The sequence below is a fragment of the Alligator mississippiensis genome, chromosome 16 (assembly GCF_030867095.1).
Source record: "Alligator mississippiensis isolate rAllMis1 chromosome 16, rAllMis1, whole genome shotgun sequence".
Classification (NCBI taxonomy): Eukaryota; Metazoa; Chordata; order Crocodylia; family Alligatoridae; genus Alligator; species Alligator mississippiensis.
This window is the reverse complement of record NC_081839.1, coordinates 7508925-7525821: the sequence shown is the minus strand read 5'-3', so window position 1 is coordinate 7525821 and position 16897 is coordinate 7508925. Positions and strand designations below refer to the sequence as shown.

The 16897-nt window shown below is 46.3% G+C and overlaps 1 protein-coding gene across 2 annotated transcripts in view; it reads left to right on the top strand.

The window, feature by feature from the left end:
- SCAMP4 (secretory carrier membrane protein 4) overlaps positions 1 to 11217 on the top strand; it is a 30296-nt gene extending 19079 nt beyond the window's left edge. For both annotated transcript variants that reach the window (XM_014599797.3, XM_014599796.3), the window contains 3 exons: positions 5434 to 5535; positions 6660 to 6777; positions 7940 to 11217. In XM_014599797.3, coding sequence (XP_014455283.1) covers positions 5434 to 5535; positions 6660 to 6777; positions 7940 to 8116 — 397 coding nt within the window. In that variant the 3' untranslated portion in view covers positions 8117 to 11217. The remainder of the gene's footprint in view (positions 1 to 5433; positions 5536 to 6659; positions 6778 to 7939) is intronic.
- Positions 11218 to 16897: the final 5680 nt, after the last annotated feature.

Genomic DNA, 16897 nt, shown 5'->3' with positions numbered 1-16897 from the left:
TTAGAAAATGAATATTTATCTGCCCCTGGCTGCCTGTCATGTGGCCCTCGATAGCTTGCCAGAACTCAGTAAGTGACCCTCTGCCCGAAATGATTGCCCACCCCAGATCTACAACAAGGAAAGATCTTTTTTTTTCCTTCAATGTTGTGCCTTTCAAAAACAAAATGCATGTCTTATCCCAGGGCATGTTGCATGCAAGAAGATATGGTAATTCTTAAAAAGTAGAAGCAGCTGATTGGAATCGACATGGACACTTAGGGCCCAAGATCAAGAAAGGGCATAGACAAGTGCTTAATTTTAAGCATATTTCAAGTGTTGTCCTGAATCTATACTCAAGTGCTTGCTTTGAACACTAACATAATGTGACTGTTAACAATGGAAATAACTAAAATGTTAGCCAATAAGTCATTTAAATTGTAGGAGGCAAGAGAGGAGAATTTTTAACAGGAAGTGAAGGAATTGGACTCATCTGAGGTTATTTGGTTTGTTTTTAGGGTTTTTTTTAACTAAATGAAATCTGAGACTCTTTGCTGTATCGTGCTGGGTTTTTCTTCCCCTTTCCTAATTCAGGAGCCTCTGGGGATTCCAAGTCAGTAGCAGAACTCTGTTCAAACAGCATTTTCCATTCCAGAGTCTGGGAAAAATTACTCCTCCGCACTGTCTTCCTCTGGGCTTCTTGGAGACAGTTCCTAGTTATTTTTTTTAATGCTGCTTGTATGTGTTTGTGCAACTGAATGCTGGAAGACCCTTGCGGGTACCCTATATACAAACTTCTGAATGTAATCAAGACCCTAGGGAGAGACCAATGAACCACAAAGCAATTAGTTTGACATTTAGTTGTGGGGCAGACTTAAAATAAGGGGAATTAGAGGAAATCCATTATTGGAAAGGAGTAGCATAGCCAGATTGGGCGCCTATACACATGCAGCGAGGCTGCTCCAATGTGCTGTAATTACAGCGATTAATCGAGTCTGCTGGAGCGTGGCAATTGCTGAGCTCCAGCAGACTCCTGTGTCATGCGTATCCGCATCCCTGTGCTGAAAAATGGCGGCAGGTCGATTTAACTAAAGCTCGTTCAACAAGCTTTAGTTGAAGCACCCCCGCTGCCATTTTTCAGCATGGGGATGCTGATGCATGTGATGCTCCAGGCACTTTAATCAGAGCGGCTGTCAGAGCTGCTCTCATTAAAGCACCCTCCCCCACTCCCCCCACCAACTCCTGGAGCACGTCTATAAACGGCCACTGATTCCAGCCACTCTGACTTCAGGGATGGTAAGTCAAGCCTCCTTGTCATACATATCCCAGAAAGTTAAAGCCATGGTTGTTAAAATCATGTACTTGGTAGATGTTTCCAGAAAGCATTCATCACATATCCACTTCCAGAGCTGAATTAAATCGGAGCCTTGGCAGGGCAGCAGAGGTGTTGCAAACTTGTAGTGAAAGGCTGAATCCGAATTCCACCTCTTACGTCCTCTAGCTGCTTTCCTCCCGCCTCCCCTCAAGTGAAGACTCCTTCATCCTTCCACATTCCCAGTTTGCTCAAAGTCCAGTCTCAGACATCATCCTTTTGCTAATCTAGGTACTGGAATGAATAATCATTTCTATTGCAATAGATGTGCCATGATCTGAATGTCTGAAAGAATCGTAGGTCACCAAATCTACTTCACACCTCTGGGGTAACTGGATATCAGGGCAAGATCCTTCATTGACCTCTATCTTCTGCTGGGAGGAGCAGTCAGCCAGGTCTGACCGCTCACAAAGGTTCCTTGCCAAAATACAGGACCTCCACTTAACCCAGGAGGTGCACAGCCCCACCAGGGAGAATGCCCTGCTAGACCTGGTCCTGGCCACAGGCGACGACCTGGTGAGAGGACTTCAGGTCCTTGACCACCTGGGCGATAGCGATCATCGCTTGCTGGAATTCACCATCCAGCACAGTGTGTCAAGGGCCTGCAGCACGGCAGTAGCCCTTGACTTCAAGAGGGCCAACTTCAATGAGTTGAGGAGATTAGTGGGAGAGGCACTGGTGTCCTGGAGAGTAGGGGAACTGGGTGCCCAAGGTGAGTGGTCGTTCCTTAAGGAGATGATACTCAGAGCCCAAGGGGTGACAATCCCAACGAGAAGCAAAGGGGGCAAGAGTGCCCAAAAGCCCCCCTGGCTTGCCAAGGGCATTCAGGAATGCCTGATTGCCAAAAAGGAGGTGTACACCCAGTGCAAGGGAGAGGCTATCACCAAAAATGAGTATATGTCCACCACTCGGGTCTGTAGGGGGGCTGTTAGGAAAGCTAAGGCAGATATGGAACTAGGGCTAGCATCAAGGATCAAGGAAAACAAAAAGTCCTTTTTTAAATGCATAGGAAGTATGAAGAAGGCACTGGGTAATGTGGGGCCCCTGCAGGATATGCTTGGCAATCTGGTGGCTGCACCAGAGGAGAAAGCAGACCTCTTTAACAATTTTTTTGCCTCCGTTTTCTTGTGCAAGGACCGGGACTCCCCTACCGAGATTCAGGAGAAACTCCACCAAAGCCTAGGCTCAGGGAGGACTGAGTTAGGGAACTTCTGGAGGGGCTGGACGTGTTCAAATCGGCAGGTCCAGATGCTTTCCACCCCAGGGTGTTGAGGGAATTGGCAGGGGTTATCACAGGTCCCCTGGCACAGCTTTACGAGCGCTCGTGGTGCTCTGGCCAGGTGCCGGACGACTGGAAGAAGGCCAGTGTGGTCCCCATCTTTAAAAAAGGGAAGAGGGAGGACCCAGGCAACTATAGGCCTATTAGTCTTACTTCGATCCTGGGGAAGCTCTTTGAGAAGATTATCAAGGAGCGCATCTGTGATGGGCCAGCAGCAGGGATAATGCTCAAGGGCAACCAGCACGGTTTCATTAGGGGCAGGTCCTGTCAGACCAACCTGATTGCCTTCTACAATCAGGTCACAAAATCATTGGATGCAGGTGTTGCGGTGGATTTAGTCTTTCTGGACTTCAGCAAGGCCTTTGACACTGTCTCCCACCTCATTCTCATTAAAAAGCTAGGCGACTGGCATTGATGCCTACACAGTCAGATGGGTCGCAAATTGGCTGAGGGGTCATACTCAGAGTGGTGGTGGACGGGTCATATTCGACCTCGAGGGAAGTAGGCAGTGGAGTCCCCCAGGGCTCAGTCCTTGGGCCCACACTGTTCATTTTCTTTATTAGCAACTTGGACAATGGGGTGAAAATCACCCTGTTTAAATTTGCAGACGACACCAAGATTTGGGGTGAGGTGGGCACGCTAGAAGGGAAGGACAGATTACAGCGGGACCTGGACAGGTTACAGGCATGGGCAAATGAAAATAGGATGGGATTCAATACTGGCAAGTGCAGGGTGCTGCACTTGGCAGTAGGAACCAGCAGCATACCTATAGGCTGGGGAACTCCCTTCTCGAAAGCACGGTGGCAGAAGGAGATCTTGAAGTCATTATTGACTCCAAGATGAACATGGGCTGACAATGCAAGGACACGGTCAGTAAGGCTAACCGTACCTTGTCATGCATCCACAGATGCATCACAAGCAGGGCCAAGGAAGTGATTCTCCCCCTCTGCGACACTGGTCAGGCCGCGGTTGGAGTACTGCATCCAGTTCTGGGCGCCGCACTTCAGGAGGGATGTGGACAGTATGGAGAGGGTCCGGAGGAGGGCCACTCGCGTGATCTGGGGACAGCAGGGCAGACCCTACAAGAAGAGGCTACAGGACCTTAACCTGTTCAGCCTTCACAAGAGAAGCTGAGGGGGGACCTGGTGGCCATCTATAAACTTGCTAGTGGGGATTGGGAGAGACCTTGTTCCCCCAAGTGCCTCCTGGAGTAACAAGGAATAATGGCCATAAATTGTTAGAGAGTAGGTTCAGACTAGACATCCAAAGGCACTACTTCACAGTCAGGGCAGCTAGGATCTGGAACTAACTTCCAAGGGAAGTGGCGCTGGCTCCTACCCTGGGGGTCTTTAAGAGAAGGCTTGACGTTTACCTAGCTGGGGTCATTTGAGCCCAGTTTTCTCTCCTGCCCAGGGCAGGGGGTCAGACTATCCACAAAGGTCAGAAGATCTACAAGGTCCCTTCTGACCCTACATCTATGAATCTACCTTGTATAATCATTTATCCTCTATTTACACCCACATGGCACAGGTGTAAATGACTGCATAAAGTGCACTGCAAGTGAGAATCCATCCTGAGAGCTTCCAGGTTACTCAGTCAGCCAGAATGTGACATTTAGCAAGTCAAGAACCATTTTCCTGACTCCCAGTCTTCTGCTTCAGCTGCCAGAGGCCTGATTTGCAAGAAGTACTTAGGCACCCAAGATATTTGAGCATACAATTCCCCATGGCCCCTAACTTCCATTTGCTTTCAGTGGGAGTTGGGAATCTGACACTGGCACTATTATAAATTCCCCATTGCGCCTGTCTGCCTCTGTCTTGGTTCTTTCTTTTGAGTTCCCTTCATAAGTCTTTCCATAGGTCATAAAACCTCCCAGCTTCTGTATTTAAATGAATGTGATGTCATTCATTTGCACTGTTAAAAGTAATAGCCCCCCCAAGATATGAGAGGGCTCAGAGCTTAGCTAGGCTTGCAGTGAAAGTGTCCCCTGCCAAAGGATGGATAATTAGGGGAGGTGTTGTTAGAAGAAAGTACATATTTGATGGTAGAGGCTCTGCTAATGTGACATTTTGTTTGGGTCAGATCTCTGATAGAACAGCTCAGAGGCCTTGGAGCACATCTAGTTCTGAGAGCTTCTGGCCTCCCTTGGAAGTATATTTATACTGCACGTTGCACATGCACCCTCCCCAGGCAATCTTCCACCCAGCTCAGGGGGCCCAAATGTTCTTCTTACGTGGATGCCAGAGCTATTTTTCTTCCTAATCCATCCTAGGGCCAGATTATCGTAGTTCATCTTCTTAACCACAGATACGTAAAATGACGACAAACAGCCACTGAGGCATTCCCAGCTGGGCTTCTCATTCTGTGTGTATATACAATAGATGCAATCACCATCTTTCTGGTGGCCTGTGCTTATGCCCATGTGTTGTCATGGTCTTGTGCTTACACCCAGGATTGGGCAGCACTGAATTCAGACATTCAGTTAATAGTGCAAGTGCTTTTTCTTCCTTGTGAGGCTGCAGGTTATTAGTGGTAAACCACACCTCTCAGCATGCCATCATAAGTATAATTACTGTCAGATCAACTGCAAGGCCCAGGTTTACTAGGAGGGATTAAGTTCTCATGATACACAGATTCATGTGCTGTCATCACTGGAGGGGTGGTCCTCAAAGTGCAGAATCATACAGGGATCTGATGACCACAATAGTCCGTGCTTGTGTGGCAGGGGTCACAAACAGCATAGCCTGGGACAGTACAAGGTGATAAAGCTCATGTGTTTCTCATAACTTTCTCCTTCACTTCACAGGTCTGACAGCTCCTTTAATTTTATGGCCTTTTTCTTCATCTTTGGCGCCCAGTTTATTCTCACCTTCATACAAGCGATTGGTATCTCTAGATGGGGAGCGTGGTAAGTGGAATGCTCCCAGGGTCTCTTGTTGAGCACTTGGTCTGTCTGTCTTGTACTGGGTATTTGTTGCAGAGATTCTGTCCTGAATATTTAGCCTGTCTTGCATTTTCATGTGTTAAATGCCATTTAATGTTTAGGGGGATGGAGATTGAGAGACGGGGTGAGGGGTAGGAAAGGAGATTGGAAAATTAAAGGGTCCTAGTCTGACCCAGGATGTAATCTGAGCTCCTTTGACCTTCCCCAGGTAAAGACTGAAGATGATATGCAGTCACGATCTTCACCTTTTGGTACTTTCAGGGGTGCATGCCCTCCACAAATGCCTATTTTTCCTTCCATATGGCTGTGCCGTAGCAAACAAACACCTAATACTGAACTTGCAATGCAATTCCACACCCAACCACTGAGAAGCATAAGTGCTGAGACCAAGTCACATTATCCTTTCTTAACATCCTCCCCAGGTACACACAGCATGTGCCACTTCACTTCCACGGGGCAAGAATCAGGAGGGTCATCCTTAAATAAGGGGAAGGTACTTGAATGAACCTTTTCCTGTTTAAGGCCCAATGAGTTGGTCATTTAACCCTCCATCTCTAGAGTCCTGATGAAGGAATTGAATGAAAATACCATTGTAAAATAATAGAAGAAAGTCTAGTATAATACTGAAACCCAGTGCTTGATACTGCCACTTTCTTAACGCTAATCTCCACAATGCTTCTTGAAGCCCAGCATATAGTATCAGCATCATTTTAAAGATGCAAAGTTATAGGACTCGGAAGGTCCCAATTCTGAGCCCCAGCTTCGTTCCACTAGACTGTTACCTTTGCACAAGTAAAAATAAATTTGGTTCCCTTATGGATCGATGGTTACACCTTAAGGCCCTGCTATGTCACGGGTCAGCTTTAGTGGCCTTGAAATAGCAGAGCAGGGGATATGATGGCTCAGGGTTGAAGTCTGCTAACAGCAAAGTGCTGGGGAAGCATCGCTCTGTGCTGCATCTGGTTCTGGCTGCTGTTCTCATTGTTCTCTCACATTTTTAGGGTGGGATTGAATAGTCTCCTTGGTAACAATCGTGTGCCTGAAAACAGACACTGCAGTAATGCCCTCTCCTTTTCACTTTTTTCCAGTGGATGGTTAGCAGCAGCTACTTTTTTCAGTACCAACGTTGCAGCTGCTGTGTTCATGCTGTTTCCTGCCATCATGTTTACAATGTGTGCGGTTGCAATGTTCTTCTGTCTCCTAAAGGTAGGTGCTTTTGTTTCCTTTCTGCCTTGAAGCATCTGTTTGTGCTTTGGATCTAGAAAGGGCCTCTTGGTCCACAGAGTCCAGTCCCTGCATTTTCAGGCTATAGTTGACCAAAGGAATCCCTAAAATTGCCACTTCAATTCCTTGCTCAACAAAATGAATCATCAGTTGAACAGCCTTGTAAGAACTAACCCTCCTCCCTTTAAAGTTGCCCAAGTGTAGTCAGTCGAGATGCTGCCTGTGTTCATTAGAGAATGAATCCAGGTAAAGGGCAAAGACTGGAAGTTCCCTCTGTCCCATACAATTACATATAGCTAGATGCAGCTAGGATTTTTATTTTTATTTTTTTTTTTATGGGCAGTCACAAATTCCAGAAACAACAGCTCTTGAGATTCATACACTTGAAGCGTTGGAGTGAGGGGAAGGAAGGCAGTCCATGGAAGTATTTTTGTCCTTAAAAGTGTACCCCATAAAGAAACAGATGGAGAGAGACTGTCATAAGTAATACCACCGCAGAGCCTGCTGTAGAATTATTCTGAGCTTTGTGAGAGTAAAAAACTAGAAGGAAGAGGTCGGTTTTAGAGTCTAGAGCTGTCTTGTCAAACACAATACTTTGGCTTACTTCTGGCATATGGAAGCATACACCTCCCTTGGAGGTCGTGGCTAATGCTGCTCCCCTTGCACACTAACAGGCATTATGGCAGAGTGATTTCTCAGTCATGTTCCTTCCCACACCTGTGCACACCAACCTAGATAGCTCTCCTGTGATGCGCCCTAGTCTTGTTGGGCTCAGTATTGCCCAAGCAGCAGTTTCAATATTACTGAATTATAGGTAGCCTGACCTAGTTCGAATGCCTTGTTATTTAAATGATTCCTGTGTAATGCCCCAGCCTGAGTTAGTCTGGAGGCTGCACTGAGTAAGAATACCACGTGTAGATCTTAACTTACTGCTTCTCTGCCCTTTGTTGCAATATTCTTTTTAGTGTCTTTGTGTGGTTTTGTTCCTGCTGTTTAAACTGTGGATTCTTACTGTCAGATATGTGGGTCAGTGCTAGAGGTGACTAGCTGATTTTAGGCATTAACAAAGTGACTGAGACAACTGTCAGAAGGGAAGCTGGATGCCTTCTGCTAATTCTCCTTTGCCTTGTTGATTATCCCTTAGGTGCATAAAATCTACCGAGGAGGTGGTGGAAGCTTTCAGAAAGCCCAGGATGAGTGGAACAGTGGCGCTTGGAAGGACCCCCCGAGCAGGGAAGCTCAGTACAATAATTTTTCTGGAAACAGCCTGCCAGAGTATCCCACAGTGCCCAACTATCCCACAGGAAATCAATGGCCTTAAACAGCAAGTGGCTGTCATGCTGTCTGGATCATCTCTTCTCTTGGTCTCTTCATTATTATCATTATCATCATCATTATTATTATTATTATTTGAAAAGATCATTTGCCTTTCCCCCCCCCATCTTTAGATGGTTTTTTTTTTTGGGGGGGTGTTTTTTTAATCCCCTTCTTATGACTGCAAATGATCTGTGCTGTCAGCCTGTGCTGCATCTAGAGCTTTGTATGTCACTGTTGGAACATTTCATTTTGTGCACAGTTGCCAGTATTCACCTTGTTGCAGACCAAGGAACCAGTCACTGCCCTTGCTTGGGGAATCTGTCAATGGTCATATGTAGAAAAGGCTGACTATCCCCATCATGGCAAATGCTCTATTCAAGTTACTCTTTCCCCCAATCTCCTTCTATCTTATCACATGCACAATGCGTCACTGCTTTCTTCCATCAAAATGGGTATTAACTGGCATTTATACTTCTGGATGCATCCCTGGAACTTCTTGTTCCCAAAGGAAAATGTATCATTTATTTGGTAAGATTGTAGGTGGAGCTCCCTTGCTGTTCATAAGGCCTTTTGAAGTTTTACAACTTCTCTTCCTTAGGGTTTTTTAAGTGGGAGAATGCTTTAGAGAACACCACCCACCATGTGTGAGTGCTAATTGTATGTAGGATCCAGGAGAACCTCTAGTCACCTGGTAGGGTATCATTATTTTGGAACTCTAGCTTTTCTCTGTTTCTTTCTGATCTGTCAGGTCGGTATGCTGTGGAAGTGCAGGTTCATCTTGTTTGTCTAATAACTTGCTCACTGAAATCCTGGTCCAAAGCCCATTGGCATCAAATGAAAAACTCCCACTGACTTCAGTAGGCTTTGGATTCAGTTGTGTGGGTGATATTCACCCCTTTATGGATATCCAGCATGAGATGTGGAGACCAGTTGCACCATGTCTAGGTGCTGACCCCACATAGCAATCTAGTGATTACATCTCAGAACTGACAAACTCCTGCAATGTCAATAATCTTTTGGGCTACAGCTCTGTAGCCAGGTGCTGGATAACTTTATTAATCTGCATATTTAAGACTGCCTATTTGATTTGGGGGTAACTATAAAAAGTGAAGGTTTTCATCCTTGTAGGTACCATTTTATAAATGAGATCCAAATCCAAGCTTATGAATGTGAATTGTTCTGCGATGTGTTGCCTATCAGAGAAGAGAAGCTTAATATATAAGTCTTGTTAACTAGCCATTAGTTAACCATGTGGGATTGGTACCCATGTGTGCTGTCCATGGTACAGGTGTGTTGTGACCTCTTTCCTTCAGCCTACAGGCAGGGAGGGGAATTGTTGTCTTTCCCCAAGAAGCAACTTGAGGGGAGGGATACAGGTTTTGTATTTTGTTTTGGGGGTTTTTTGTCGTCTTCCCCCTGAGAACTAGTATGAGTCTTATTTCTATACATTTCCTATGTCACAAGTTTTAGAATCTATAGGTAAGGCCACCAGATTCCTTTTAATTTCATAGTACATCAGTCCTTTCAACAGCCACAGAAATCTTAATCAAGAACCTATGAAGTACTAAACCCTCGACTTGAGAGAGTTGAAGGGTATTCAGTACCTTGCAGGGTCAAACCAGCAAACTTTAGGGCTGGATTCTGTTTTCAATTGTGGTGTAAATCCAGAGTGACTCTGTAGCTGTAAGTGGAGCCACTCCAACTTTACTTGGAGTAACTGAGAATAGAATCAACTCCCGGAAAGAGAGAGAGAGAAGTTGTCTCAACCGAATGGCATTCATTTGCAAATGATCTTTTGAAAAATGGTCTTAACTCCTACATGTGCCTTATCCAATAAAATATTAGCTCTTTGGTGAAAGAAGAATGCCCTCCTATCCTTCCCTCCCCCATTTGGTTTATTCTTAACTCTTTTCCTATATACATATTGTAAATATTAAGTAGGTGAAATTCATCTCTTTGGGATTCGTGTGACATCTTTAACAGATGAGCCAAAGGAAAGCGACTTAAATAGAGGCCAAAGCCTCCTCAACATTGAGTTTACAAGCAACATGTCCTGTTGCTGCAAAGCTAGTTCTTTGCTGGACCTTTGAAATATCTAATATTGCAAAAATGGTGATTCCTTTTTCTTTTGAGTGTGTGGTTTGCTCATAAACACAAGGGCAAATGCTTGAAGCCTTGTTAACAGAATACAGTCCAATCATGTTTCTGAGCTTTTAGTTGCCTTGGTCTCGTGCAAAGTGTAATGTGGGTTTTCTTTGCTGCTTGCCATCTGGAGGGTGGTGAAAGAACCACCTCTTAACTCCCTGGAAATACGATCATGCTGCCTAGGGAGATGGGGTAAAATTCACAGTGCGTGCATCCTGTTCACAGAAACGGAAGCCAAACCTGTAATTTGCCATATTTGGAAGATTGAACATGGTGTGCCTGATCGACTAAAAGTCACGGAGGGCTTGAGCCTGCAGTGTTCTCAAGATCCTCCGCGTCACTTGGCCAAGATTTTCATAAGTCACTGGCGATCCTTGACACCTCGAGCCGGATTTTTTTCAATGGAGCCTAAAGAGGAGTTGCAGTAAGTTGGGCTTCTCTTTCTCAGCTCTCTTGAAAAATCCTAGCCTTGTTTTTTTTTTTGAGTAGTCAGCTGAAGCCACCTTGAAGAGGCCTGGTTTACAGAGGACAGGTGCTCAGCACTTTCTGAAAACCAAGGTGGCTAAAGTGAGATACTCAATCCTTTTAGAAAATGTTAGCCAATGGTCACTGGGGGACTCGAGGAAACCACTGCAGGTCATCCTTCATAACAGCACCGTGAACCATCTTTGCGCCAAGAACCGTAATTCCAGAAAGTTGACTCAACGCGCTGTCTGAACCGTTGTGGCTTATTTTTTGGAATCGTGTATATTTTTACATGTAATGTTTACACTAGATTTCTAAGATGCTAACAATGTTTTTAGAGAATTGTTAACCTGGACTAGCCAACTTCTGTTCCGCATCATGTTGTACGTGATTGTTTTGTGTCGTTTGTCAGGTTTTTGTTTCATTTTTTGTTTGTTTTTTCTTGCAATCGTATCGAATAAATTCTCATCTCGTGCTTGGTGAGAAGAGCCTGGATACCTTGGAGAAGTGTGTGTGTTTTTAGGTGGGTGGGAGAAAATGGATCTCACTCTTTCCGTTTAAAAACCCTAAAGCCTTTTGTGAAATGGGGGGGTTTGAACAAAAAAAAAAAGTGGGTAAAATTCTCCCTCTTGCTGAGGACTAGGGCAAGCCATACATACTAGATAACTTTATATTCTTTATTGTGTTTTCCAGCTACAGAGCCCTGCCAGGTTCTTTACAAAGGAGGTTTCTTTATCCCCCCTTAGGAGAAAGCTTAGGCACGAAGCAGTGAATTGCCTCTGGTCACCCTGCAGGATAAGAGTAGTGCTGCTAATAGAGTAGTTTTAGCCATCCCTCTGTCTGCAGTATATAGGGGTAGACTTTTCTCTAGGCCTTGAAGCTGTTAAGTCTTGGACACAGCACAGCAAGCGGCCTGCCACTCCCCAAGCATGAGCAAGTCCTTTGCAGTGAGCAACGGTGAGTCACAAGTCCCTGTCCTTTTACTCCCCATGCAGGAGCTGAGGGATGTGAGGTAGGATGGGCTTGTGTGAGCACAGCTCTCGTCACACTTCTGAGGACCATGCCAGAGGGACGCAGCAACCATTCTGCAGTGCTCCTGGCATTTCTACTGCAGCCTCTAGTTGGGGACCAGGACTTGGCACTATAAATCCCTACCCCAAAGAACTTCCCAGCAGGATCAGTTCTCAGATCTTCATCAGCCCCAGTCCAGTTTCCCTTGCTTCCACCCTTTCCAGGTGGGGAAGACCTAGATCTTTGCATGCATTTGTGTGGGCTATGTTACATAACACGTGCCTGCTTCTCCTGACTCTGGCACAGTTACAGTGCCTGCATGCGTTCTCCCTGACCCCAAACATGAACGCTTTGTAACAGAAAGGATCAATTTGTCTTTGTCTGAGCAGTTTGCTTCTCCCTGTGTTTCTTATATTGGTGGCTTTTGTATTGTCTGCTTGTGAATTAGCCCTAATTAACTCAACCCCAGGACAAAAGTGTAGGGTTGGAAGTATGTTTTTCCCACAACAACACACTAGCTTTTGTAACCAATTTGCTAACTGTGGTGGAGCTAGAGCATGAGCTGTATTGATCTCTGCAGTACGTATGTGGGCTCTGCCCTTGCTCATGATGTATTTGATGCTGAATTCTGGCATGCTGGAGATTCTAGTTAAATAAAAGTCAAACTGATTGCTTTTCCCGTCTCCATCTCCAAAGGGCAGTTGAAGGTGTTGAGCCAAGCGTCTGAATGTGATGCATGGTTTTGAAGTTGCCTCTTTTCTTCCAGTCCATAGGAACCGTTGGGTCCTGTAGTATCAGACCAGATCACTAAGCCACCTCATCCACTGTCCTGCTTTGCGCGTGTGGATCTGTAGGAACTCCTGGTGCCTGCAGTCGCTGTGTTGGACAGATGAGGAAGGGAACCCTTCCCACCCTTCACAGTCAGCTTGTACCCTGAGTATGAGATTTGATTGCCCATGGCTTGGAAACAGCCTCTCCATTGGCAGAATGCGCAAAGCCGTCTGGATAACAGGTGCAGGCTTAGCCAGACAGGCTAGGAAGAGACATCAAAGCAGTCGCCGCTGCCTTCCTGGCTCACCAGCTGCCTCAACAGCACTCTGACCCCACATGTGATGTGCGTGCTTCCGGGAACTGAGAAGGAGAGCCTTGTGGCTCTTTCCTCGCAGCACCACTGTACAGGAGCAAGGAAGACTGTCTGTGACAATAGGCATTACTCTCCTCCCAGCCACAGCAAGATGCACGGGTGGGGGAAGAGGGCAGAGGCAACCATATGTCCCAGCTTTTCTAGGGAGCTCTGCCACCAGCCTGGTTCCAACTCCGTATGGAAACGAGAGGGATTCTGCCGTTGTGCACATGGAGGAGCGGGTCAGGGTGACTTCTACCACCCCAAGAAATGCAGTGGTCTGCTGCCTGTGGGGGAGCGGAAGCCGAGGGCCAGGACCCTGAGGAAAGCTGGGAAGGGGCCTTTGGTGGAGACCCCAAGCTGTGGCTTTTGGTCCTGTGGTGCCCCTGGAACTGCTATCAGCTTGCAGATGAGGAGCAGGCAGCGTCTTCCCCTCTTGCACATCACAGCTTGCCCCCCCCTGCACCGTGGGCACGGGGGAATTCATTCCTGGGCCTTTCCTCTTCTCCATTTTGGCAGCGAAGGGGCTGATCCTACTGTCCCCATCCAGGTGTGTCTCATGTCAGGTGAGTGCCGCCTGTCTCAGGACAGGACTGGCTAATAAGGCCCTAAATAAACCCACAGGACCAGCTGGGTCTCAGCCTGGTGTGAAGTGAGTTAAGGTGGCTCCACTCAGAGAATGGAAGTGCAGCAACCGTTGTGGGCAGCCGGTAATACACTGCTCTGAATAGGCTGAATACGCTAGCCACTGCTGCTGAGCCTTTGTTTTCAGGGGCACCGAAATGACCTAATTTTTAAGGAAATATATTTTGTTAACTATATTTTGGAGCCTTTAAACCTGAAAGCGCAGGTCAACCTAATGAAGGCATCGTGGGAGTTGGGACTAGATGGGACCTCCTAAACACTGAGTTGTTTGCAGATGCCTATGCCACGTAACCTGGTTCATAAACTTAATGAGCTTCATTTAGGGTATACAGTACCAGACTGGGATCAGGACCTTGGTCCATTCCTGACTGCTATTTACCTGCTGCGTGACCTCATATAAGTAATTTCAGGCCCTCACCTCCATCTTTTGGACACAAATGACCCTTATTTGTGTTTGGAAAATGGCTTGAGTGATGCATAAAATCATACAATGGCTTAGGGTTTGGGGGATTTTATTAAACCCTTTGGAGAAGCAGGTGCTTAATATGGATCTGCCTCCTTTAAAGAGAAAGCAGATGAGGAGCGCATATTGGGATTTTTTTTTAATGCAAATATAAATGTTTTTACCTGGAAAGCCACTATTTGGAAATCCAGGCATGGGGCCTCCAGGGAGTTGTCTCTCAGACATGGTGCTCCTGTTTTCCATCATTTGGCTCCTGTACAGAGAGGACAGGCTGTACAGCTGGACCTCATGGGGGGAGGGGGACAGTTGCATCATGAGAATCCCTAATTATGGGGTATTACGGGATATGGAGTCTGGTTGAGGACCTTGACCCATAAGGAGCCAAGAGGTTAGCTGTGTTAGTCTATCCTGCCTTCTGCCATAGGGAACCAGTTCAGAATAGTATTGGCTTGATCATCTCAGAGTGGCTTTGCTTTTTTAAATTAAAAATTAATCTAGCCATTATATTTTAAATGTGGGTCTAAATGAAAGCATCCCTAGATGAGCCTGGCCTGTGCTACACAGGGGCCTGAGTGAGCAAACAGCAGAATGATGCCTTTTAACCTTAGAAATCTATTACTTTATAAATCAGAGCTTTAAAAAGACAAACTGCAGTGACTTTTGCATTGCAGGTAAAAGGGAAGCATTCCTCCTGGTAGCGACCTCATTTACAAAGCTACAACAAGGAGGGATTTCTTATGGCTGAATTATTTATTTGCATATTATAACAGTTTCCAGGGTGTTCGTCACTAGAACCACGCTAAATCTCACAAGTTTCTGGCCAGGAGTATTGTCAGGCCCATCTTATAGATGCGGCAACAGAGCAAAATTTGTTGCAGTTTTTCCTTCAAAACATATTTTGAGGTGTGGGGGGGAGCCTTGTGTGTCAGGATGGAAGAATCCAAGTTTTACAACGTTTCTGGTTGATGAAAATGAAAAGTTCAGTTTTCAGGTTTTTAGTGAAAACTGGTGAAGATTTTTGTTTGCTAAAACCTAGACCTTCAGAAAAAGAAAAACATTTTCCTTTGCATAAAATCCCTCTCCCCACTCCCCTCTTCCTCCGCTAGTTCTAAATCTGAGACCGAGGAAGTGAAATCATTGCCCAGGTCTGGGGCAGCGCCAGCAAGAGGATCAGAGCCTGCATTCCAGTCCTGGATCTTCCCACACATTTATCCTTCCTTTCCATTATAAACCCCACAACAATGCAGGGGAACTAACAGAAATACCCCTACCGTACCTTTATAGCAGGATGAGCAGGCTTGGGGCAATGCAGTACAAACACAGAGTTATTTATAGGCACAGGAGGCATGAAAACATCTCATCCTTCCAGTTACCCTCCATGAGCTGGGGAGTATCTGCCTGCCAACCTGTGCCTTTGTCATCACCAAAGCATTGTGGGGTCACATGAAGGAATGCAGCCTAATTAACCGCTGGGATTAGAGGGGGGGGGGGATTTTCAAAAGCGATCTGGGAGCATAAATCTCTTTGGAAGTTATCAACAAGACTGTTCTTAGGACACTTAATTATTTTAAGTTCCCATCCTTAAACCAATGCAAGTTTTGATTCAGTTCTCTCCAAAGACACCTGTTAGCTGGGTTTGTACAGCACCTAGCACAAAGGAATTCTGTTCAGGGACCAGGATGCCAAAGAGCCATAGCAAGGCGACTAGTAGTGTGCTTCACAGCAGAGTCGTTGTTCCCTGTAGGGCTGTACAGATTGCATGGGTTCTTGTGAGGCTCAACAAGGACAAGTGCAAAGTCCTGCTCTTAGGACAGAACAACCCCATGCACCGGTGCAGGCTGGGGACCAACCAGCTCTGCAGAAAAGGACCTGGGGGTGACAGTGGACGATAAGCTGAGTATGAGCCAACAGTGTGCCCCTGTTGGCAAGAAGGCTAACGGCATCCTGGGCTGCGCGGGTAGGTGCGTTACCAGCAGATCAAGGGAAATGATCATTCCCCTCTGTTCTGCACTGGTGAGGTCACATCTGGAGTCCTGGGTCCAGTTTTGGGGCCCCACTACAGGAAGGATGTGGACAAATTGGAGAGAGTCCAGCAGAGAGCAATGAACGTGGTTTAGGGACTGAGGCACAGGACTTGTAAGGAGAGGCTGAGGGAATGGGGTTTATTTATTCTGGAGAAGAGCAGATTGAGGGGGCACGTCTACATGAGATGCTACTGCACGGTGGTTATTGCGCATTTATTTAGTACTTGTATAATCAAGTACTAAATAAATGCGGGGTAACTGGAGTTACTGCTCAGCAGTGCTGTGCAGTAGCATATTAGCAGAAAGGACAGTACTGTAACATGCTGCTACGCAGTCAGTGTCTTGTGTAGATGAGCCCAGGGAGAATTGAATAGCAGCCTTCAACTCCCTGAAGCAGAGTTCGAAAGAGGATGGAGCTGGGCTGTTCTCAGTGGGGGCAGATGACAGAACAAGGAGCAATGGGCTCAAGCTGCAGCAAGGGAAGTTGAGGTTAAATATTAGGAAAAACTCTCTCACTTAGTAAAACACAAGAATAAGTTACCCAGAGAAGTTGTGGAGTCTCCATCCTTGGAGGTTTTTAAGACCTGGCTCAACAAAACCTTGGCTGGGATGGGATAGTTGGGGACGGTCCTGCTTTGAGCAGGGGGTTGGACTAGATGACTTCCTGAGATCCCTTCCAACCCTCATTTTCTCTGTTTCTATGCACAAAGGGATTCCTTTACGCCAACTCCTCCCAAAAGCTAGTGGCAGAGGGAGGGAGGGATGGGAATTCAGCTCTGCCATGGGATTTATAATGTCCGCATAGTTCACCCAAAAGCAACAGATGCTGTCTGGCACTGGGCTTATTTCCCTCGGAAGGATGGAGCGCTGAAGCGGTCCTGCCAGGAATCGGAGAAGTGGTTCCAGACC